The sequence below is a fragment of the Polyodon spathula genome, chromosome 2 (genome assembly GCF_017654505.1).
Source record: "Polyodon spathula isolate WHYD16114869_AA chromosome 2, ASM1765450v1, whole genome shotgun sequence".
NCBI classification, from domain to species: domain Eukaryota; kingdom Metazoa; phylum Chordata; class Actinopteri; order Acipenseriformes; family Polyodontidae; genus Polyodon; species Polyodon spathula.
The window spans coordinates 59,453,437-59,478,134 of NC_054535.1; the positions used below are offsets into that span (position 1 = coordinate 59,453,437).

The 24,698-nt window shown below is 37.0% G+C and overlaps 1 protein-coding gene across 8 annotated transcripts in view; it reads left to right on the forward strand.

The window, feature by feature from the left end:
• Positions 1-267: 267 nt before the first annotated feature.
• The window catches only part of LOC121298807 (PDZ and LIM domain protein 5-like), a 215,733-nt gene continuing 191,302 nt past the window's right edge, over positions 268-24,698 (forward strand). For all 8 annotated transcript variants that reach the window (XM_041226038.1, XM_041226046.1, XM_041226054.1 and 5 more), the window contains exons 1-2: positions 268-367; positions 18,725-18,872. In XM_041226038.1, coding sequence (XP_041081972.1) covers positions 18,777-18,872 — 96 coding nt within the window. In that variant the 5' untranslated portion in view covers positions 268-367; positions 18,725-18,776. The remainder of the gene's footprint in view (positions 368-18,724; positions 18,873-24,698) is intronic.

Sequence of the window (24,698 nt, forward strand, 5' to 3'; positions counted from 1 at the left end):
TACCCACTCCCAAATATATTCTTCGTTCTAAATGAAGCTTTTACACAGTAAAAATGTTTAAAAAAGAAAGAAGACAAATAGCTACCTTCCAGGTGGTTGTTGTCATTTATTTATTTGCAGTTGTTTTAGTTTGTTTTTTCTACTTGAACCATTAGTTTTTATGCTTTATAGAATTCTCGCATAATTTAAAGGACCAGCCCCTGGATGATGTCAGTGCACAGTGAATGGGGATCTCCCTCCTCCTTCAGGGAGTGGAGAAAAGCGGAGTCAAAGCGGAAGTCAATGTGCTCTGAGAGACACTCAGCAACAGAAGGGCAAGTGGTTGTGAATGTGAACAGGCGGACGGAGACAACATAGATTTACGAAGGTAGGAGATAGAGGGACAATAGGGTTATGGGGCAGGAAGTAGAGATAGTAAGGCGTAGAAAATAAATACATGTATCTTTGATTTGTACAGGTATTGTACAATATTTATTCGGGCACGGTGGGTAGACTGATACAGTATACCGTAATAATTAAGTGCAGACAAGTGCAAGAACTGAAACATCTCCTGCAGTGTACCAAGTACTGTAACAAGTTATAACAGCTTTACAAAGTACATGCTAATCGTTTATTCTGTTCACTGAGTAAATATTACAGGTCTTATTGGTGCAACAAGGAAAGTGAAATCTATTTAAAAAAAGGACACAGATGATTTCTGTGGGTGAAAAAAAAAAAAAAAACTATTTAAAATGTAGTGTTTGTGCTTAATAATGTATTAAGTATTATGGTTGTGAGAAGTATTTATGTAAAGCAAGTGGAAGCCTGAAGCTCGATAATTTCTTTAGACTAATTATACAGACTGAGCGGTTGTACTGTGTAGGTAGAGCCAGGGTGTGGCAAGACAAGCATGGGCTCGATTAGAATCACACACTGAACGGGTAATAGTTATATTTAAACCAGAATACAGTAAACATGTAATAATGTGCAGTGCACTGTACCGTACGACAGCAAAACTGAACGTGTTCAGAGGACTGCATTTTTAGAACGTGTTAGTTTTTTAAAATAAGTAACGTTACTATTTACTGTGTTATATATATATATATATATATATATATATATATATATATATATATATATATATATATATACAAAATCAAGTCGACAGTCACTTTCTTTCGATATGTTACCAAACGTATGTAAATATTACTTTGTAGTCTGAACTTAAATGCTGTATTGTTATTTTTTTTTCAACGTCTTTTTTACAACTTGACCCGTTATTTCTGTGATTTATACAAATGGTACGTACCTATATAGCACAATAACGTTATTGGTGTTTTCCAATTGGTGTCATTTTGCTCGTTGTGCCAACCATCTGTTGACCATGGGACAGCATGAACCAATTATCCAACTTTAACACATGTTTCTCTGTATATGTAATATACATCATTGTTTGCATTTAGCCCCATTATCACCCAGGCAGTCCTCAATGCTTGGTAATGATTTCTGGTTTTAGTCTTAATTGCTTAAGTATATGATTTTACTGTTAGATTTTTTTTTAATTTATTTTTAAAAACTATGTAATATTAGGAACATTTGAACTAGTATGATAAAATAATTATCTGCAAAATGAATAAATATGAATACTGACAATGCTATGTAGGAAGTAACTGAGATGAGTGTAAAAACAAAACAATACCCAATTAACTGCCCTGTAAGTAATGTTATCCATGCATAGTGTACCTACCTTCTTATACATTGCATAGCATTTGCTGCACTGCTTAATTTGTGTCTTGGTTAATGTTGCTGCACTGTAGAAAGCTTAACCTAGAATTTGGTTAGAATGCTGTGTTTGCTGTGTTAAGTTCTCTGCCCTACAAGGTACAATGCAATATATTGTAGCGTAATTAACTAAACAATTGTGTATGTAAATGAACAAAAAAGTCACTTACATACATTAAATGTATTTTGTTTTAAAGTTTAAATTTAACAACATTAACAAACAAAAACATTCTGACAGAACAACACAATATTATGACACAATAACAGAAGACAAAATATATCTGAAAAATTTCTTTCAGCGATTACAACCTGCAAATAAAAAAAAGATAGTATTAATTTAATAAAAGTAATGCAGGATCATATTCATTCCTCATTGTTATTGTTCATATTTAAAAACAAATGCTATATTAAAAAGTGGTTCTGAAAAGATAATTCCCTGCTAGTGTTAATTTGGGTTAGATTGATTCATTGTACTACATCAAAGTAGCGGAAAGCAACATAAATGAATAGTTCATTTCACATAAAAGCTTATACAAAAAGGGTTAACAATGAGTAGAATACAAATCAGAAATTGCATTGCTGTATTATGTGACTGTAGCTGTCTTGTCTTGTCTACAGTGCTCTGGATAAAAATTTCAATGTGGCATGCACAGTTCACTTCAGTAAGTTTACAAAATGTATCTGTGAGTTTGGAACCTTTTGCAAACTTTGCACTGCAGAAAAGCTTTTAAAAAATCTGGCCCTCTGAAGTTTATGGTAAGCGAAAGAGGCCATCATTAAAAAGTTCTGTTTCTTGAAAAAATACAATATATTGTTAATGCGCTACAAACTTAAATATCAGTACTAACAGAACATATACACTTTTCAAGATTGGAGAAGCCACGCTTTTGTCCCTTTCAACACTATCAACACTCGGTCATTAGATTTTGGTTATTAGCCTTCCTTGATGGGTGTCTTATATGTATAATACTTTAATACAAAACTCATGTTATTTTTTTAGTCTTTCTTCCAAAGAAGGGATGTCCGTAATAGGCAATGTCATCTCTTCTAGCATTTCATCCACATCCGCTCTGTTCTGCATCTGAGTGTGATTTATTATTTGATTTAATAATTTGGTACAAAACTACAGTGTCAATTTAAATCTTTCATAGTTAAATTATATAAAGAGAGAGATGTGTTTTAGCCTAGAAGCACAATTGATGACAGACAGGATTTTTTGGGGGGATAAATAAGATCACTGCATGATCAAACTGGGCCCTGAGTGTTTAAAGTTTTGAGTAATTGAATTATAGCTAGGCAGTGTTCTAGGAAGATCTGTTGTTGAGGTCCTCATAGGAGTTGATGGCATTACAGACTCATCCTCTGATTTGGGGCTTGACCAATATTTCTGTTTGGTCTGGAATAAATAACATTAATAATATACATTTTAAATTATGATGTAACAATATAGAACATACAGAGACTTGGCATAAGTAAATAGACATCCAAGTTTATTCTGGAACCACTGGCAAAATATGAGTCGGGTTAATACTTTGTGGATCAACGTTTATGAAGGCTTTTTAACGCACCAGAATTAGCTTCTTGTTTGGCAAGCCGCCATCTTTTTTTTTTTAATTTTTTTTTTTAACGCCTGTCGGTCCTAAGCTTTCATAATAAAGATCGCACATTTACTTTTATTAAATCAGTTACACGTTTAAAAAAAAAAAACAAACAAACAAAAAAAAAATTCGAAGTGCTTGGCAGTTTAAAATAGGAGGATCAAAGTTTCATGCAAAGAAACAATCCTCCTAAAAACCAGGCACCTACCTGACTGACATGCGGGGTGTTGTCATCGTGTTCATAATTCAAAAAATGATAATGTTTTTTTTTTTTTTTTTTTTAATGTTCTGATTGGGGGATTTCTTCTGGACAAAGGGGATTAAAAGGTCAAAGGGTACTGTGTACTTTTAAAAAAGTTTTGAGTGTGTTCTATATTGTTCGTTTTGTGGCCAGTCCAAAATAAAGAGCGTACCCCAATTCGATATTATCGTATATTGCGATATTGGAAAATGTGGACTTTTTTATATATATCGGCAATACATAAGAACATAAGAACATAAGAAAGTTTACAAACGAGAGGAGGCCATTCGGCCCATCTTGCTCGTTTGGTTGTTAGTAGCTTATTGATCCCAAAATCTCATCAAGCAGCTTCTTGAAGGATCCCAGGGTGTCAGCTTCAACAACATTACTGGGGAGTTGATTCCAGACCCTCACAATTCTCTGTGTAAAAAAGTGTCTCCTATTTTCTGTTCTGAATGCCCCTTTTTCTAAACTCCATTTGTGACCCCTGGTCCTTGTTTCTTTTTTCAGGCTGAAAAAGTCCCTTGGGTCGACACTGTCAATACCTTTTAGAATTTTGAATGCTTGAATTAGGTCGCCACGTAGTCTTCTTTGTTCAAGACTGAACAGATTCAATTTTTTTAGCCTGTCTGCATATGACATGCCTTTTAAGCCCGGAATAATTCTGGTCGCTCTTCTTTGCACTCTTTCTAGAGCAGCAATATCTTTTTTATAGCGAGGTGACCAGAACTGCACACAATATTCAAGATGAGGTCTTACTAGTGCATTGTACAGTTTTAACATTACTTCCCTTGATTTAAATTCAACACTTTTCACAATGTATCCGAGTATCTTGTTAGCCTTTTTTATAGCTTCCCCACATTGCCTAGATGAAGACATTTCTGAGTCAACAAAAACTCCTAGGTCTTTTTCATAGATTCCTTCTCCAATTTCAATATCTCCCATATGATATTTATAATGTACATTTTTATTTCCTGCGTGCAGTACCTTACACTTTTCTCTATTAAATGTCATTTGCCATGTATCTGCCCAGTTCTGAATCTTGTCTAGATCATTTTGAATGACCTTTGCTGCTGCAACAGTGTTTGCCACTCCTCCTACTTTTGTGTCGTCTGCAAATTTAACAAGTTTGCTTACTATACCAGAATCTAAATCATTAATGTAGATTAGGAATAGCAGAGGACCTAATACTGATCCCTGTGGTACACCGCTGGTTACCACACTCCATTCTGAGGTTTTTCCTCTAATCAGTACTTTCTGTTTTCTACATGTTAACCACTCCCTAATCCATGTACATGTGTTTCCTTGAATCCCAACTGCGTTCAGTTTGAGAATTAATCTTTTGTGCGGGACTTTGTCAAAAGCTTTCTGGAAATCTAAATAAACCATGTCATATGCTTTGCAATTATCCATTATCGATGTTGCATCCTCAAAAAAATCAAGCAAGTTAGTTAGGCACGATCTCCCTTTCCTAAAACCATGTTGACTGTCTCCCAGTACCCTGTTACCATATAGGTAATTTTCCATTTTGGATCTTATTATAGTTTCCATAAGTTTGCATATAATAGAAGTCAGGCTTACTGGTCTGTAGTTACCTGGTTCAGTTTTGTTTCCCTTTTTGTGGATCGGTATTACGTTTGCAATTTTCCAGTCTGTCGGTACCACCCCTGTGTCAAGAGACTGCTGCATGATCTTGGTTAGCGGTTTGTAAATTACTTCTTTCATTTCTTTGAGTACTACTGGGAGGATCTCATCCGGCCCAGGGGATTTGTTTATTTTAAGAGCTCCTAGTCCCTTTAACACTTCTGCCTCAGTTATGCTAAAGTTATTTAAAACTGGATAGGAACTGGATGACATGTGGGGCATGTTGTCAGTATCTTCCTTTGTAAAAACTTGTGAAAAGTAATCATTTAACATATTTGCTATTTTTTTTTCTTCCTCTACGATTTTGCCATTTGTATCTCTTAAACATTTAATCTCCTCTTTGAATGTTCTCTTGCTGTTGTAATATTGGAAAAACATTTTGGAATTGGTTTTAGCTCCCTTAGCAATGTTCATTTCTATTTCTCTCTTGGCCTTTCTAACTTCCTTTTTGACTTGCATTTGCAGTTCTGTGTACTCTTTCTGTGTACTTTCTTTTTGGTCCTTTTTTAATGCTCTGTAAAGTGCCTTTTTTCGCTGAATATTTTTTTTAATTGATCTATTAAACCATTTTGGCAATTTAGTTTTACATTTAGATTTGTCTACTTTAGGGATATAATTGTTTTGCGCCTCTAGTACTACGTTTTTGAAGAACAACCATCCTTCTTCTGTGGGTGTTTTCTCTATTTTACTCCAATCTACTTCTGTTAGTCTCTGTTTCATGCCTTCATAGTTTGCTTTTTCTAAAATTGTAAACCTTAGCTTTAGTCTTTACTTTTGAGGTTTTAAAAAACACTTCAAATGAGACCATGTTGTGGTCTGAGTTTGCCAGTGGTTCTCTGACCTCTGTTTTAGTTATTCTATCTTCGTTATTTGAAAAGACTAAATCAAGGCATGCCTCCCCTCTAGTCGGTGCCTTCACAAATTGTGTTAGGAAGCAGTCATTTGTCATTTCCACCATTTCTATTTCATCCTTCGCGCTACCCACCGGGTTTTCCCATTTTATTTGGGGGAAGTTGAAATCCCCCATTAGTATGGCTTCTCCTTTGCTACACACATTTCTAATGTCATTGTATAACAGATTATTGTGCTCACCGTCTGAATCTGGCGGTCTATAGCATGCTCCTATTATTATGCCTTTTGAATTTTTGTCTGTTATTCTGACCCATATTGATTCGGTTTTATTTTCTTTGTCCAGGTTTAACACCTGGGCTTCAAGACTGTTTCTTATGTATAGCGCTACCCCTCCTCCTCTTCTGTCCTGCCTGTCTTTCCTATACAGTGTATACCCACAAATATTATATTCGTCCCCATCACTCTCAGATAACCACGTTTCTGTAACACCTATCACATCATAGTTACCTGTTAGTGCAGTAGCTTCAAGTTCTAGAATTTTGTTTCTGATACTTCTAGCATTTAGATAAATACATTTAATGGTTGTCTTACCTGAGTTGTTGTTCTTGTTTTGATGCGGTCTCCCTTCTGTTTTTTTGTTGATTTCTCCCCCCTTCCTTTCTAGTTTAAATGCTTCCGAACCTGCTTGAGGATCTTTTCTCCAAGTAGACTAGTTCCCTTGTTATTTCAATCACTGCCTCGTCACTAGTTCTAAAATAAACATAGCTAATAAAATAAGACACGTTATAAAACCTCCTTCATTCATACCATGCCGTGCTAAAACACTGTGGCGCCCCAGAGAACTTTGTGGAGGTTTAGAACAAGACTGCTGTTACTTTCTGTTCCTGGATGTTGTTTTTCCTGCTGCTGCTGTCAGCTGTATGCGTGCTGGTGTGTTTGTGTGACATTGGGAGAGGGTATGTCTTAGACTGGATACGTTATCCACGTTCTGTGTGTTCGTTTGGATGTAACAAGCAGCAGAGGGAGTAAGAGAAAGCTTGAATGTCAGTGGTTTCAGCCAGCGTGAGTCCACTGCTTAACAACTGATTACTGTTTGCTAAACGAGACTGGTAAGCCAGTGACGTTATGCAGTTTTACAAGATAGGCCGTATTGAGAACAACATACAAGGTATATTAATATACATATTGTGTTCGAATACAGCATCTTTTAATGAATAGTAGAAAAGAAACAGAAAAAACTGCAAAATAACGTTTTGCTGCTCAACCAAATTATGTTTGTGTTTTCAAGTTGGTCTACAGAACAAACAAGATATCAAGTTTGCATGGAGATGTTTTTTTGTGTGTGAATCAAATAGAAACATTTTTACAAAGGATTTTACAAACAAAGCATGAGCTGGACATATTATGTTCAAATATGAAGTAAGGTATTTTTTTTTTTAAATTGACAATCGAATGAGACTGTTAAACCTAATGCTTCACTATGGTAAAATCCGAATGTGGAAAGATGCGAATCTGAGACATTGTTGTAGAACAAGCCCGCCTCTAGGCGCAAACACGCAAGCTGCGTCCCCTAAATGCGGAATTAAAAACAAAACAAAACAGGATGTGGTAGTGTTCACGGGAAAACCATTCTCAGTGCGAGAGTAGAGGTACATTACGTCCAGTTGGGGTCGTTATATCGAGGGGTTTGTTAAACTGTTGAGTAAGTTAATGATGAGATTGTGAATAAAAGTCGAATTAAATGTACCTGTTCATTTATGCAGTATTCTGCCTTTATCTAATTCATTAAAGAATTAAAACGCAGTACAAAAAGCAAAAATCCCGAAATGAAGCTGAACTTTTATTCAAAATCAATCTGACATGAATCGTTTCAAAGTGCACCAAAAAAAGCAACTCCAATATGCAGACTGACATGTATTTATGGCGCATATAGGATCATACATCGTGCCTGTGCTATAAATACACATTAATGGCTGTTTATCAAATTTATAACACACAATTAATCAAACAAAAAAGAAGATACCTTGATCTATACTAGAACCAGTTCACAGACGTGAAGTTCTGCGGTGGAACAGAGGAGGGCAGTCTTCTCTGTAGTAAATCAGTGCAATGCCTGTATTGTTTATCGTGTTTAAAATAATATATAAAATAACACCAGGTAGGTAATGATGTCACATTTAATACAGCCCTGATTGGCCAGGAACATTTATCGTTATCTGTAGCAGGAAAAAAACACTCTGAAAGCGTTGGAAACGATAGTTGTCGTTTACAATGATTGTTATCGTTGTGGTGTAACCACTTCCATTCATTTGAACAGGAATGATTTTTAAAAAATTATCTTTCTTGTTCCCGGTGTGACCGGGGCTTAATGCAAAAATTTGGTGAGAATGTGCTGTTTTTTTTTTTTTTACTTTGTAGTTAAGTCTTTGCGATTGTTAGAACGTTATTTGCTTTTTTAGGAGTTCTTTGCTTGGAAAATACTAACCAGGGTTGTCAGTATACATCAGAATATGTGTGTAGATATGGTGTAAACGCTAACACCTGCATAACATTTAAACGTTCAGAAAAATGTACCAAAAGCACAATTACTCATGAAAATGGGTGTTTATATAACAGGGTTTGTAAAAACATCTGTAATTCCAGTACAGCTGTCAAACATATATACATTACAATAATTATGTGTGCTTTGTGTGTGCCAAACAGACAGTATCAGTCAAGAATCACAGTGAAGTAGTGGAATAGCAGCAAGTCCATGTCTATATGGGAGAAGCACATATTTCCTGTGTTGAGCTGTCAGAGACACACTCCAGTTCACCACAAGGCTAGGCTACCACATAAATGGCAAAGTTGTAGAATCTAGTGGATATTCAAACAGAGAAACCTCTCTATCACTATATATTCAATTGAATCATGAACAATTAATGCCACAGCAAATAATACAATTAATCCTCTGGGACTGTATGATGGCACATTGCAACCAACATTTCCCTCAGACAAATGATGTACAACATGTGGCAATGAGATATATGGTTTCCTCGCCAGATTCTTCAGTCTGCCAAGAAAGTTCTTATATGGAAAGGCAAGAAACAAATCTAAAGATCCATGATTTCTAACATCTGATATTTCAGTGATCCTTTGAACCAAAAAAAAAAAAAAAAGCAAAAACACAGAAGCATGCTGAATGCATATAATCAAGGGGAAACTTCCTATGATATTTTGTGGGAAGGAGATGATCATCAAGTGTTTGCTTAAACTGAGCATCATTTCATTCAAATCTTTTACAAGTGCTCTAGCTGGAGCATCACAATTAGTTGATGATATTTATATTTTAGTTGCTTTCGACTGAACTAAAATCCTTGCTCCAGACAATTTATATCTTGTATACAGTATTGAAGAAAATCAGCAATGACTTGTACCTTATTGTGAAGTCTTATTAATCTGTAGTTTTAGGTACATCCAATCTTTCAGTTGATCATAAATACCATTTAAAAAAATATTTAAGGCTGAGACAATACCACAGTAATAATTTGAACCACCCACCTTTGCCTGAACTTCACTTGCTCTCTTAGTTCCAATTAAGATCCTGGCGTCATTTGGCAGAGTTGGGTGGAATATGTTTAGAAGACACAGCAAAGCAGACATAGCAGCTAGACTAATTCCAAATTGAACAGCCCAATTTGTTAGACCTTCAGCTAAGTTTTGATCACTTTGATCTTCAATATGTGGTGCGTCAGATTCTGATTCTTCATAATTCTGTCAACTTGCACATAGATCACCGGGTTGAATGTTAGTAAGCAATATCGATTGATTATATTTCTGATACTCAAATGTACCGGGGTTGTACTGTGGTTCTGACTTTTCACCACAATCCTAGTAGAATTCTGCACAGGAGACCTCTGCTGCCCGATTATACATTTTCTGTTCTAAGCTATAAGAAGGGCTCTGTTGCATTTGTTCAGTAATATCGGTTAAATGTCTCGAGATAGCAGCATAAGTGTCATCATCTTGTCCATTAAGAAGGGGTGTTTTTGTGTTTATCCACTAACTAAACAATATTTCGTGTGGACTCTGTCAGGATGGATAAGTCATTTATCCAAGTAAACAAATACAAATCAAAACAGTTCATATGTGCCCCCCCCCCAGAACCACTACATATATACTGTGAAAACTTTACTTATTTGCACAGTATAGTACTGAAACAAACAGATAATCAGATAATCACATAGCTTGTCCAAGCTTTGATCATCAAAGAAAAAAAGCCTACATAAACTGCTCAGAAAAGTTATCTAATTAATTTTGAAGACTCTCGTTATTGATTGGTACTAACAGAACTTGTAAATTGAAAATAAAGTCAGTCAAAAATCTCATCTTGAAATGAACAGGTTTTAACGGTTTCCTACGATATTGTGTACTTTTTTATTTCGAACTTTGCATATGATTCCTATCAAATTAGCTTTATACTGGGCTTGTTTGTATCTGAATATCTCATAGTGAGATCAAAGCAACCCACAAACACACGGGTGAGTCTAACAACGGGACTGATGGACCACCCTGCAGTTTATGAACTATCCTTAAGAGTGCAGAAAATATAAGTCGTGTTCACAGTGCGGTATTGGGGCATAACCATAGAATTTTGTAAGAACAATATAGGCTATGTAATAACTGCAGACAGATGGACACACTTATCTGGCACAAATGCAGCTCCAGAATTGGGAGAATATATATTTTTTTCCCTCCATAATGAATTATAAAGTGCAATGCCAATCACATTGAATATAAAAGACAAAGAGAATGCAATTCTCAAGTCTGCAAAACATAAAAGTGTATGAATGGAAATGCGTATGAGAGGAAGAAACTTCGGTATGCTCATCTAGCTGCTGAAGTGGAACAGCGACGATAGAGTCAGAGTTTAGCCAGTGGAGGTGGGTTGTCGAGAAAAAAGGAGCAGCAACTGGCTGTGGTTGAGACGGAAAGATTCTGGATGGGGATTTTAAGCACAATAGAAAGAAAGCAAAGCTAATGTACAGGTAAGTAAGCTGGGCTGAGCTGAGTGGGGGATGGAGGGGGGTGATGCTGGGATGCCAGAATCACTGGATCCCTCTTGAGGTGTCGTGGGCTGGTCAATGAAACACCGAGGATGGAAGGTGCCCACTTGAAGACCCCAGAGATGTTCCCTACTTAGCTCAATCCAGACGGTTGTCATGCTGATGCGCTGGGGAGACTGCACTGGGTTGATCCCCGGAGCCAGCATCCCAGCCGTTGTGTGTGCTAAAGTGCTGGGGAGGCAAAGAGCTGATCCCTGGAGCCAGCATTACACTTCAGCAATCAACACCAGACAGAAGGATATCTACATCATCAGATGGAAAAGAACGCAAATGGATGGAGATGCAGATGGATCACATTAGTTTACTGCAAAGCTACGTCTTAGTTGGTGCTTATCTTGGCCGAGAGCTCTCATATAATGGAAATCATAATGTTTTGAAAGGTAAAAACCTGTTTCTCAGTCGGAAAGAAACGATAACAGTAATGCAAAAATCTAGTTTCCCCTCAGTGGAATGGCGTACATTCTAGGGAGTATGTCAACCTATGACACAGACTCTGCATCTACCTACTGACAACCATAGATATTGAGAGGAATGGTACTTCCTTGTACAAATTAGAAAACCTTGTTTGAAACTACTGTGAGTCTCTATACAGCTCTAAGAGTTTTGCTGTTTTCACCATGTTGCAGCGGAAAAACTAAATCACTTAGAACTACCATCTGTACCAGTACCAAAAGTCTGAAACTTTCTTACATCAAATGTGAAAAGAAACGTAAATACCTCTTTTACACAATGAGATGTGGTCAATCTAAGGTAAAATATTCTCCTTCTTGCTCTTCCGTTTACTTTTTTAAGAGTCTGTAGCGACTACAAGGCTCGCAAAATCGCTAGCCCGACGTTCCGGGATAACCAAAAAAATCTGTCGGACAAAGATTTTTTTGGCTGCTTGTCGGACGGGCAATCCAGTTTTTTTACTCTAACAAGATAATGCTCTGTGCTTTAATCAAACAGCTGTTTCCCAATCGAGATTCCGCTCACAGATCATCCCAGTAAAACACATTTAGAGGGATTCATGTTTGTCATGGTAATGCTTCAGTGATTTACCGGGTGACGTACACGTAAACATTGCTTGTGACCAAATCCCGCGAGGATTGCCCCATGTAACATCCCCGACAACTCGGGCAATCCTATCTAGTCAGCGCGCTGGTGGTATGTGTCACGTGACTGTGTCTGCTCAGTGAAACGAAGGATGAAACGGACACTACGACAGCCAAAGTATATACTTTTATATTGAAGGCAATGATTTTTTAAACAAAGTTACAGACTGGAATTACAAGCTACTGTACACTGCTCACCAAGATTCACATTTTTCTATCTTGTTGTTACCTTTTATCAACCTTTTACGATTATTATCAATGACACAGATTTAGCACGTAGCATGTTGACATCACTTTTTTTCATTTCTTTAACGTGATTAATAAAATGTACCGGTAATTTTATTTTAAATGTATGGTGCTTGCTTGTAAGTTATTGTACCGAGTGCAGCAACTGTCTCGGGTCCAAACCGTCAGCTGAGTGTAGATATACTATTTACATCCTTGCTGTATATGGCCTTAACTGTGTGGCTAAATACTGATTTTTAAAAACAAAAACAAAAAATCAAGATGCTGCTGATGTCGGCTCGTACAAGTCTATGCAACCGGCACGGCAAAGCAACATTTATTTATTTGTTTTTTTAAAATAAGGAATCAAGATTTCAATAAACATTTGCAATTGAAACAAAACAAACTTTGATGTGCTTTTTTTGGGGAGGAGGAGGTTGTACTGTGTTCTTCAATGAATAGGATATAGCCAGAATACTGGATGCAGCATGACACAAATAGGTACTCTACTTGTAATTCTACTTTATTCACAATCTTCTTCTTCTTCTTCTTCTTCTTCTTCTTCTTCTTATTATTATTATTATCATTAGTGCTAGTAGTGACAAATACTGTAATAATAAAGAAAATCAAAGAATAAAACAGTACTAATATTAATAATTTAGCTAATGCTAAACTACTGCTAACTATTGGTACAAGTATACTTGTTGTATACAACTTTGTATATTGTTTTTGCAAGTAATGCAACGTAGTTCTCAAATATTGATATAGATTGTATCTTACTTCTCTTTTGCATACCTGCATTGTCTCTAGCTAGATATGCACCTCCAGATTCTGACAAATACTTTTAGAAAACCAGCAGCAACTTCTGCTTTGGATCAAAAAGCTATAATGCTCTGCGGCTGCCCACCTATGTGGATAACCATCAAAAAACTAGTAGAAACTAACTAAAACACAAGTCTGGGAATAACAAATGGAAATCTGTATAAAGTATGGAATTTTGATGTTAAAAAAGTATATGGACCCTGATACTGTACCTATATTGAGTACAGTGTACTTTGTACAAATCACAGTCTATAGGTCAGTTATGGCCAACTTGACATTTTTTTTGGACAACCAAATGTTGACAATGGACTGCAGCCCTAGACTCAAACAGAAAACCAGAAATTCGCCTGGAAATGGTACTACAACACTCGGACATCTACCAATCATGTGATTTCACATGTTGGTCAACATCAAAATAAACCAGGGAACACAGGCAGTTAGATATCCACACCACTTAAATTAAACAATGTATTTATGTTTTAAACGGCACATATCACAGAAAATTAAAAAAAAAAAAAAAAAAAAAAAAAACGTGGTTTGAACTTGCAACATGACATGCCTGAAGAGCACATGGCCTTAGGCCACTGCGCCACTGGGCTATTGTTGAAATGCATTAATTTTTTAAGCTTACATACATGCATGATCAGCTTTTGTTAAAAAACGAAAGTTTATGCACAATTCTAGAAATACTCTATTTCCTGTTTGAAAATATATGGTTTCCTGTTTGGTAGAATGTAATGCTCCGGCCAGATTGTTCCCCCAGGTACTGATGTAGGATCAGTGAGAGAAACGAAACATACCTTGTCATTAAGTCCTGATAGCGGGAAGGCAAACTGTACCTAATTGTACCTAACCGTACACTAACCCTAACCTTAACCTTAGCAACAACCTTGTACTATTATATTCTGAAAATCATTTTCTGTGTTTTTCTCTCACTGATCCTGGATCAGTACCTGGGGGAACAATCTGCCTGCACCGAATGTAGGTCCTCGTTTAACATTAGAATCGCCGGGCTTATGCTACTAACCGCCAGCAGTAGTCATTTTGACGGGTACATTTTAAACAACTTTGATATAAAAATGAAATGCAAACTATCAGATACAACTCACAATATTTATTTATGAACATCATATCTAACATTTGGATAGCAGAGTCACCATATTTAAATGATAAAATAAACATAAGTCTTTATTTTTCGAAATTCGCGCACATAATGCATGATGTAAAAAAGAAAATGAAAAACTATAATAAAATAAACATTTCAAAAAAAGATATTCTGTAAGCAGGTGTAAATTGATATATGTACATACAAATTTATAAAAACAAAGTAATTATTTACAAAAATAAGAGCCTACTGCATAGCACGACTTCAAAAAAATGAAAACTATAATAAAACAAACATTTCAAAAGAAAATATTGTGTAACCAGCTGTAAACTGGTTATATGTAGGCCTACATACAGAACTGTAAAATGGAAATCATTGTACAAAAGAAAATAACTCGGTTCACATTGTGTAATGGGAATGCGCATTCAAACAAACATAGCCTACTTCAAAGTAGCCCCCATATTAGCATAATCCACACAGATGTAACGCTTATCAGCTTGTCGTGTGCATTTACCACATACTGCTCTTTCACACTGGACACAGATATCAGACTTTTTGTTTTGATTGCATTTAGTTACCTGTTATTGTTTTCTGTTGCGTGTGTCACTTGATGTGCACTGTATCCAGGCTGAGCTGCATTTCTCTGCCACTTTGCAGCTTTCTGATCGAAATGTTTCTGCCAAATCTCCATGGCTAGCATCACAAGATGATATTTTCCCCTGTGCATTCATTGTACAAAACGAAAGAATTGACGGCTGCCATGTCCAGTACATTGTAAAATACAGCAACTAGACACCGGTGATTGCTTTCACGGAGTACTAAGTTTTGCGCAGATGGTGGAAACTCTCTTCTCGCTTTGTTTACTGTTCCAACCAGGCTGTTTTTTTTTTTTTTTTTTTTTTCCTTCAACTGTTTTGCTAATTATGGTGAAATAAAAATTGTCATTGGTAATATTCGTCCCTTTTCCAAAGCACAGTTACAACAGCCTCAGTATCACATTGCCACCCAGTCTCTGTGAGTTTCATCATTGCACAGGTAGGGGTATGGTCCGCTGCCAGCCAAAACTTGATCCCCAATTTGACAGGTTTGTATTGTGTCCACCGACGTTTCCCCATGCTTTTGTCGGAAACAGCTGCTTGTCCACGTATTGTTTTGTTTAGTTTGAAACAGGCAATGCTGTTTTCAGTGAAGTCGTTACAAATTCCTGCTGCCAATGCAAAGATTTTTCGAAAAATTATTGTAATAGTAATATTATTAGTTTGGAACAACATTTGATTAGATAGGGCCTGAGATCGGGTTAGGTTTTGTTTATTTTCTTTTGCTGTAAATAATAAACGGACGCTATGGCGTTTCCTGGCATCCAATGTCTAAAGTGTTTATTTGGAGAAGAAAAACATGTGACCAGAGGGCAACCCGTCATATATACATACTGTGTATATACACTACCGGTCAAAAGTTTTAGAACAGTTTAATGTCTCGGTGTACTCTGAAATTAAAGCATAGAACAAATAAACAATTGAAGATTGAAGAAATCATGGAATCATTTTGTTTAACAATTTAATCTAAATTTTTGACTCCTCAAAGTAACCACCTTTTGCAGATATAACAGCCGAACACACTCGTGGCATTCTTTCTGCAATGGAAATCAAATATTGTTCAGAAAGTTCTTCCCAACACTGTTGCAGAAGTTTCCACAAATGTGTTGCACTTGTAGATTGCTTTGCTTTCACCCTTCTGTCCAGTTCATCGCAAACCAGCTCAATGGGGTTTAAGTCTGGAGACTGTGGTGGCCATTCCATGATTTGAAGCCTACCATCTTGTTCTTTTCTTCTAAGGCAGTTCTGACATAGCCTGGAGGTATGTTTTGGATCATTATCTTGCTGTAGGATGAACCCCTGACCAACTAGGCGTATACCAGAGGGTATTGCATGGTGCTGCAAAATGCTGTGGTAGCCGTTTTGGTTCAGGGTGCCACTCTGTGCAAGTCGTCGACCCTGGATCCAGCAAAAGAGCCCCAGACCATCCCGCTTCCTCCTCCATGTTTGACAGTTGGTGTCACACACCGAGGAACCTTTCGCCTACTCGATGGCGTACAAAAACCCTGCGTGATGAACCGAAGATTTCAAATTTTGACCTAAATAAGACCCAGTCTTCACTAGTCCACTGGCAGTGCTTCATGGCCCAGGCAAGCCTCTTTTTTTTCTTATTTTGCCATCTTAGCAATGGTTTTCTTACTGCCACTCGACCTGTCAAACCTGCAGCTCGAAGTTTTCTCTTCACAGTTGAAACTGAGACTTGCTTACTTCGACCAGTGTTAAGTTGTGCTTGAAGCTGTTGTCCTGTGAGCCGCCTATCATGCAAGCTGTTGACTCTCAGAAACTTGGCTTCTGATTCTGTTGTGGCTTTGGGTCTGCTAGACCTCTTCCTGTCAGAGTTTCCTCCAGTTTCCAAGTGCATTTTGATGGCGTAGGAAACTGTACTCACTGGCACTTTGGCTTTCTTTGCAATTTCTCTAAAGGAAAGACCTACACTTTTAAGGATTATAATGGTCTGTCTGTCTTCCTTTGTTAATTGCCTTTTTCTCGCCATTATATTAGCAATATACTACTTCCTGTAGTACAATACTGTCCAAATAATGCTTAAGAGGGTGTAGTAACACAGTCTATTCCAACACTGCTTTTGTACAGACAGAGGATTTGTAAGTAATCAACAAAAGTTGGGACACCTGTAGGAATTGTTAGCATTAACTTTCAAGGCTTAATTTACTTCCATTGCTGCAGAACAGCTGTAAGTTGTTAACCCATTACTTGTTCCCTGAAAAAGGCCTTTTTGTATAACTCTGAAATGTATATTATTTTTCAGTTTTTGGTAACCTAAACTTTTTTTTTAACCTCTGGCAGTTTACCGCTTACCTTTGTACCATTTCAGGTTATTCACTGGACTTGAACTGCTTAAATTTCAATAAAAACTGGAAACTGACCGGTAGTGTATATATAATATATAAACACATCTCGGCCGGTTTTCAGCCATGTGATCTTCAATACCTGTTGGTCAGTTTCATTTTATACCACTGAGTTTATTTTTTAATTAATGAGTCATAAGGTACATTAGTTGAAACAGTATTCACTACTAATGACATCTGAAAAACAGTTTGGGTAAGAGCAACAACACACATTATTAACCCTTTGCAGTCCGATGTCGTACCCTGTCCGACATCATCAAAAAGACGTAAAGCACAGGTCTCTAGTCGAAAAAAAGGGCGTATCTCATAGCCTCATGCACTACAGAAATAACACAGACATAAACAAAGGAGGTAGCTGCTTCTACATCCAGCTCTCAAAGAATATCATGGACATTTGCAGAGCTTTTTGAAATGTTATAGTAATAAAATAATGACTTGGATCGCATTATTGATGAGTTTGATGATTGAACGAGTGATCGGGAGAGGATTTATTAGTATGCACGTCTATAAAGAGGTATGTGAAAAATACAGCAAACAAGGGGTGGGGCTTGGCTGGAGATGCAGTACTGAGTGTACTTTTGCGATTCGGTGTCTTTTAAACCTGTTTTACTGGACCGCTAAGGGTTATTAAGCCAGGTATGAAGTAGTTTGCTTTATTACAGCAGCTTAGTTTCACTCGTGTACCAGTTCTCTGTGCATGGAAACCACATTTTCACAAAATTTCTCTAGTAATCTTCAAAAACAGCACACACACTTTACACATAGCTAATTTACATATCAACCCCCTCTTTTCCCATTCATTTGCATGACTTCGGGTGAAAAGCCTGGTTTACTCGAGTAAAATAAATAGAATGGAATCCCAAAAAAATATTTCATGATATTTTTTCTCATATCTTGAGCTAAAAAAAAAGGTTAATTTCAATTACCAGGTTATTTTTCATTTATAGTTCAAATTATTCAATAGTACAACCTCATATTTACATACTTAGTATTTTGTGTATACAAATGTAATTGCTTACATTTACACCTGTAGTTGGAACTTTTTAAAGTTGTGTTTATTATTTTTAACACGTTATCATTAACTACTAAAGGCAGATCCTTCATAAATGGTGAAGCTAGAAATTCAAGAACAGAGCTTTCAGCAAATGCTTTGATCGGTGTTATGAAAGCATTAGTTGTAATATGTATATATGTAAATTAGTTGTTTTGTCTCTAAACTGTTAAAGACAATTAAATAGTTCTTACAATTAGCCACACATTATAAACATATTTTTTTTGTTTGAATCTAACACTTTCCATTGTTGCTTTCTTACAGGTAGCTGTGTTTTGGAATTTGGACCATAAATACAGTTAACAATCTAGACATCATGAGCAACTACAGCGTGTCCTTGGTTGGCCCAGCTCCGTGGGGTTTCAGACTCCAGGGTGGGAAAGACTTCAACATGCCACTGACTATCTCTAAGGTACGCACATTGTTCTTGTTTTTTTTTTTTATTCTACTCGCATATTTCACTGTGTCATGTGTTTGAAACCTGCAAATGTTAAATATTTCTGAAATGCAAGCTAGTTGTTGAGTGCAGAAAGAGATGGCTGTGATGTATTATTTGGTTCACCACTAGGTGATTTATTATTGGAAGTATCTAGAGTACATTTGATCCTGTAGATTCTTATGACAACCGTGCCCCCAAAACATCTCAGCAGATTTGAGATTCACAAATAATTAACTTATTTATAACCAAAACAAGCTATCCACAATCTGTGAAGCTAGTCACTGGTGCGTTATTTCAACTTTCAGATGAACAAAGCATATTCCCCCCCCCCCCCACCCCCTACCTCCCCAACTCCTCCCCAACTCCAGACACTGCACCTATTTCTTTTATCAGTGATATATTCATGTTCTGTTGCTGGCCTTACTAGTTTTATGTTCTCTACATAATATCAGTTAACACTGTGTACATCTTCATGTCTTTCTGGCTGTTGTAATGGGTAGTTATTGCCTTTGAGGGGATACAGATCTCAGCAACAGGGGGATGGTATAGGCATGGAGATTTAGTAAGGATGTGTGTAATATATAAACTTACAACTTGGACCTGAGCTGGCTTGGGGTTAAAAGATTCTTATTATTTGAGCCACCTGGTTTACACCTGAGCACAGATCTAAGATGGCTTTGGCCCCGTGTGCACCTGCAAAGCCACTGAATTGTAGTGCGTGCCTGATGACATCATATCGATCACCCCTTGCGTGACGACATTTCTGCTCCCCAAAACAAAGAGGTGGAATTGTTTAATCAACAAATCTGTCATTTGTGTCACTTGTGTGTTTCTACTTCAAGGTAGTATTTTATGCTAATTTAAGATTTATTTTTGCCATCAGAAATGGAGAAGAGCATTGAAAATCAGTAATTGTCTAAAGGTACCATCGACTTGACAGACTCCTCTGATATGTAAATAGCACCTGTTCTTAAAATATGCACTTCCAAAGTCCCTTCTGGAGTATGTGGCCATTTAAAAAAAACACTGTTATTGTATACATTTACACTTCAGTCTGTTATCTGTGTGGTAAAGAGACTGTTAATGTTTAAAAGAATAAATGAACAAAATCCCAATGTAATTAAAACATTACAAAAAAGAAAAATCAAATACCTTCACAAAAAAATGTTATTTGTATCTCATACAAACCCAACAAGAGAAATCCACGCAGGTTTTTTGTAATACCCTGATTTACCTGGGAAACATATCCAAACTATGTGCGAGCTTGTCAGCTTTGAGTCTTGAGGGAATGGACATTTCCAGATTAGTAAAGTATTGCTTTCCCACATCATAAAGTTAAATGTAGACACACCCAAGTAGTGTGGTAAGTTCCTGCTTCAATAAACTGTTGTTGAAGGATTACACCACCCGCTCTTGTAGAGATTCTGCTTGGTTTGTTAAATATTTTAGCGTACCCTTCTTTCTATAGAGTTGGACATAGTTTCTATAGGGCATTACATTTGTTGTTTTTGTAGGATTTTGGGAGGTGTTTGCTGCTTATTTTTTTGTGACCAGCTTAAATATGACAACCAGATAATGACTTTTTTTGCCAATGATGTTATTTACATCCCTTTGAAGCAGTTGCTGGGAAAATCTTTTGTTGTACATGCATAACTTACTTAAGCATACGTTTCCTATACTGAGAAATAAAAGAATCTTCCAGACAAGCTTTAGATTGAGGATCAATAGTGGGAATAGTAAGTTCCTGTAAAAATGACTCTATAAAGGAGGGGTCTCTTGGGGAATCCGAGCTATAGAGTGTAGAATAAAATAATTTGAACTGGTCATTGATCTCCTGTTGATCAACAGAAGTGGAACCAGAGTTAGTACGAATTTGAGTAATTAAATGGGATTTGGCAGAGCATCTTAACTGATGCGCTAAAATTTTGCTAGCTTTATCGCCATGTTCAAAAATAGTATACTTCTGATCCAACTTCAATACGAGATCAGTTACCTCAAAGTCTCTGTACGCCACTTATTAGACCGGTCACTGTATGAAATAATTTGCCCATGAATGTAGGCTTTAAAGGTCTCCCACAATGAAGAGATTCCAGTGGTAGAATTAGTGTCTAAGAAGAAAGACATTTGTGAAGAAATAAACTGAACAAAACTTTGATCAGAGAGTAACAGGGGATTGAAGCGCCTGTTACTTCGCGGAATGTTGCCGTCAGGAAAAGTAATTGCCAGTACTAAGGGGGCATGGTCAGAGATAACAATACTGCTGTAGGTACACAAGGAAATAGAAGGGAGTAGTTTATCCAAAAAATTAAAAATAAAATAAAAAAATCAATACTTAAGAAAGTATGGTGGACAGGAGAGAAGAAAGAGTATTGTCTTGAAGTAGGAGAAAGAAAGCGCCAAGCATCAGAAATCCCATATTGAACAAGGAAGGAAGAAATAGCGTGAGAGGTCCTTGAAGGCGAGATAGGCCTTGAGGAGTGATCTAAGGCTGGGTTTAATACACAATTAAAGTCACAACTCAGGATCAAGTGGTGAGAGTTTAAGTCTGGAACAGAGGATAGAAAGTTAGTAATAAATTGACAGTCATCCCAGTTAGGGATGTAAACATTAGCAAGTAACAGTGGGGTGTTGAAAAGTTTACTTGACACGATGACAAAAAGACCATTTGGATCTGTGGTCACCTGACAGGCAACAAAAGGAGTGTCGTTATGAATAAGGATAGCGGCACCCTTTGCCTTGCCATGGAAACCCGAATGAAACAGCTGCCCCACCCGTGCCTTGCGTATGCAGAAATGGTCGGATGTGCGCAGATGGATCTCTTGAAGGAATGCAGTGTTCACCTTGAGCTGCTGAAGATGGGATAAAACTTGATTGCGCTTCACCAGGTGATTAAGTCCCCTGACATTCCAGCTTACAAAGTTTACATTACAACCTGCTTTGCAGGCTCCACTACTCGTGTGCTATAGTAGAAGAAATGTAGGGAAAACATACAACCAGTGAGCACTACACAGATCATGCCAAAACAAAAGCAAATGTCATCCTGTCCCACATACAGTTTTATGTGACTCAAAAAAAGAAAAGAAAAAAAAGCATGATAAAACATAAACCATGCACAAACAAAGAAAGGCTCTGTTCTATGCCATACTGTGATTAACAGGAGATTATCGCCAATGAGTAAGCAATGCAGTACAATAACTCAGGCTACAGTATGTTCAAGGAAGTTAACTGTTGCTGAGCATAATGTCAGTGGTTAGCTGACCACTGTATATTCAGTCACATACCCTCAGCTTGGTCAGTGATGGCCTGTTCAGTTGCTTGTACTGACATCAAAGGAGGGAAGAAGCTGCTCTTTTGTAAAAAGTGACAGCGGCTTGTGGCAATTCAAACACTCGGCTAGCTCCGTTGAATGTGACCTGAAGACGGGCAGGGTGCAACATGCCATACTTAATTCCAGCAACAAGCAACTGGGATTTAACTTTGTTAAAGGCAGCCCGACATCATGCTAGCTCAGCGTAAGATTGGGGAACACAAAAACTCGGGACCCCTGGAAATAAGAACATAAGAAAGTTTACAAACGAGAGGAGGCCATTGGGCCCATCTTGCTCGTTTGGTTGTTAGTAGCTTATTGATCCCAAAATCTCATCAAGCAGCTTCTTGAAGGATCCCAGGGTGTCAGCTTCAACAACATTACTGGGGAGTTGATTCCAGACCCTCACAATTCTCTGTGTAAAAAAGTGTCTCCTATTTTCTGTTCTGAATGCCCCTTTTTCTAAACTCCATTTGTGACCCCTGGTCCTTGTTTCTTTTTTCAGGCTGAAAAGTCCCTTGGGTCGACACTGTCAATACCTTTTAGAATTTTGAATGCTTGAATTAGGTCGCCACGTAGTCTTCTTTGTTCAAGACTGAACAGATTCAATTCTTTTAGCCTGTCTGCATATGACATGCCTTTTAAGCCCGGAAAAATTCTGGTCGCTCTTCTTTGCACTCTTTCTAGAGCAGCAATATCTTTTTTATAGCGAGGTGACCAGAACTGAACACAATATTCAAGATGAGGTCTTACAAGTGCATTGTACAGTTTTAACATTACTTCCCTTGATTTAAATTCAACACTTTTCACAATGTATCCGAGCATCTTGTTAGCCTTTTTTATAGCTTCCCCACATTGCCTAGATGAAGACATTTCTGAGTCAACAAAAACTCCTAGGTCTTTTTCATAGATTCCTTCTCCAATTTCAATATCTCCCATATGATATTTATAATGTACATTTTTATTTCCTGCGTGCAGTACCTTACACTTTTCTCTATTAAATGTCATTTGCCATGTGTCTGCCCAGTTCTGAATCTTGTCTAGATCATTTTGAATGACCTTTGCTGCTGCAACAGTGTTTGCCACTCCTCCTACTTTTGTGTCGTCTGCAAATTTAACAAGTTTGCTTACTATACCAGAATCTAAATCATTAATGTAGATTAGGAATAGCAGAGGACCTAATACTGATCCCTGTGGTACACCGCTGGTTACCACACTCCATTCTGAGGTTTTTCCTCTAATCAGTACTTTCTGTTTTCTACATGTTAACCACTCCCTAATCCATGTACATGTGTTTCCTTGAATCCCAACTGCGTTCAGTTTGAGAATTAATCTTTTGTGCGGGACTTTGTCAAAAGCTTTCTGGAAATCTAAATAAACCATGTCATATGCTTTGCAATTATCCATTATCGATGTTGCATCCTCAAAAAAAATCAAGCAAGTTAGTTAGGCACGATCTCCCTTTCCTAAAACCATGTTGACTGTCTCCCAGTACCCTGTTACCATATAGGTAATTTTCCTTTTTGGATCTTATTATAGTTTCCATAAGTTTGCATATAATAGAAGTCAGGCTTACTGGTCTGTAGTTACCTGGTTCAGTTTTGTTTCCCTTTTTGTGGATCGGTATTACGTTTGCAATTTTCCAGTCTGTCGGTACCACCCCTGTGTCAAGAGACTGCTGCATGATCTTGGTTAGCGGTTTGTAAATTACTTCTTTCATTTCTTTGAGTACTACTGGGAGGATCTCATCCGGCCCAGGGGATTTGTTTATTTTAAGAGCTCCTAGTCCCTTTAACACTTCTGCCTCAGTTATGCTAAAGTTATTTAAAACTGGATAGGAACTGGATGACATGTGGGGCATGTTGTCAGTATCTTCCTTTGTAAAAACTTGTGAAAAGTAATCATTTAATATATTTGCTATTTTTTTTTCTTCCTCTACGATTTTGCCATTTGTATCTCTTAAACATTTAATCTCCTCTTTGAATGTTCTCTTGCTGTTGTAATATTGGAAAAACATTTTGGAATTGGTTTTAGCTCCCTTAGCAATGTTCATTTCTATTTCTCTCTTGGCCTTTCTAACTTCCTTTTTGACTTGCGTTTGCAGTTCTGTGTACTCTTTCTGCGTACTTTCTTTTCGGTCCTTTTTTAATGCTCTGTAAAGTGCCTTTTTTCGCTGAATATTTTTTTTAATTGATCTATTAAACCATTTTGGCAATTTAGTTTTACATTTAGATTTGTCTACTTTAGGGATATAATTGTTTTGCGCCTCTAGTACTACATTTTTGAAGAACAACCATCCTTCTTCTGTGGGTGTTTTCTCTATTTTACTCCAATCTACTTCTGTTAGTCTCTGTTTCATACCTTCATAGTTTGCTTTTCTAAAATTGTAAACCTTAGCTTTAGTCTTTACTTTTGGGGATTTAAAAAACACTTCAAATGAGACCATGTTATGGTCTGAGTTTGCCAGTGGTTCTCTGACCTCTGTTTTAGTT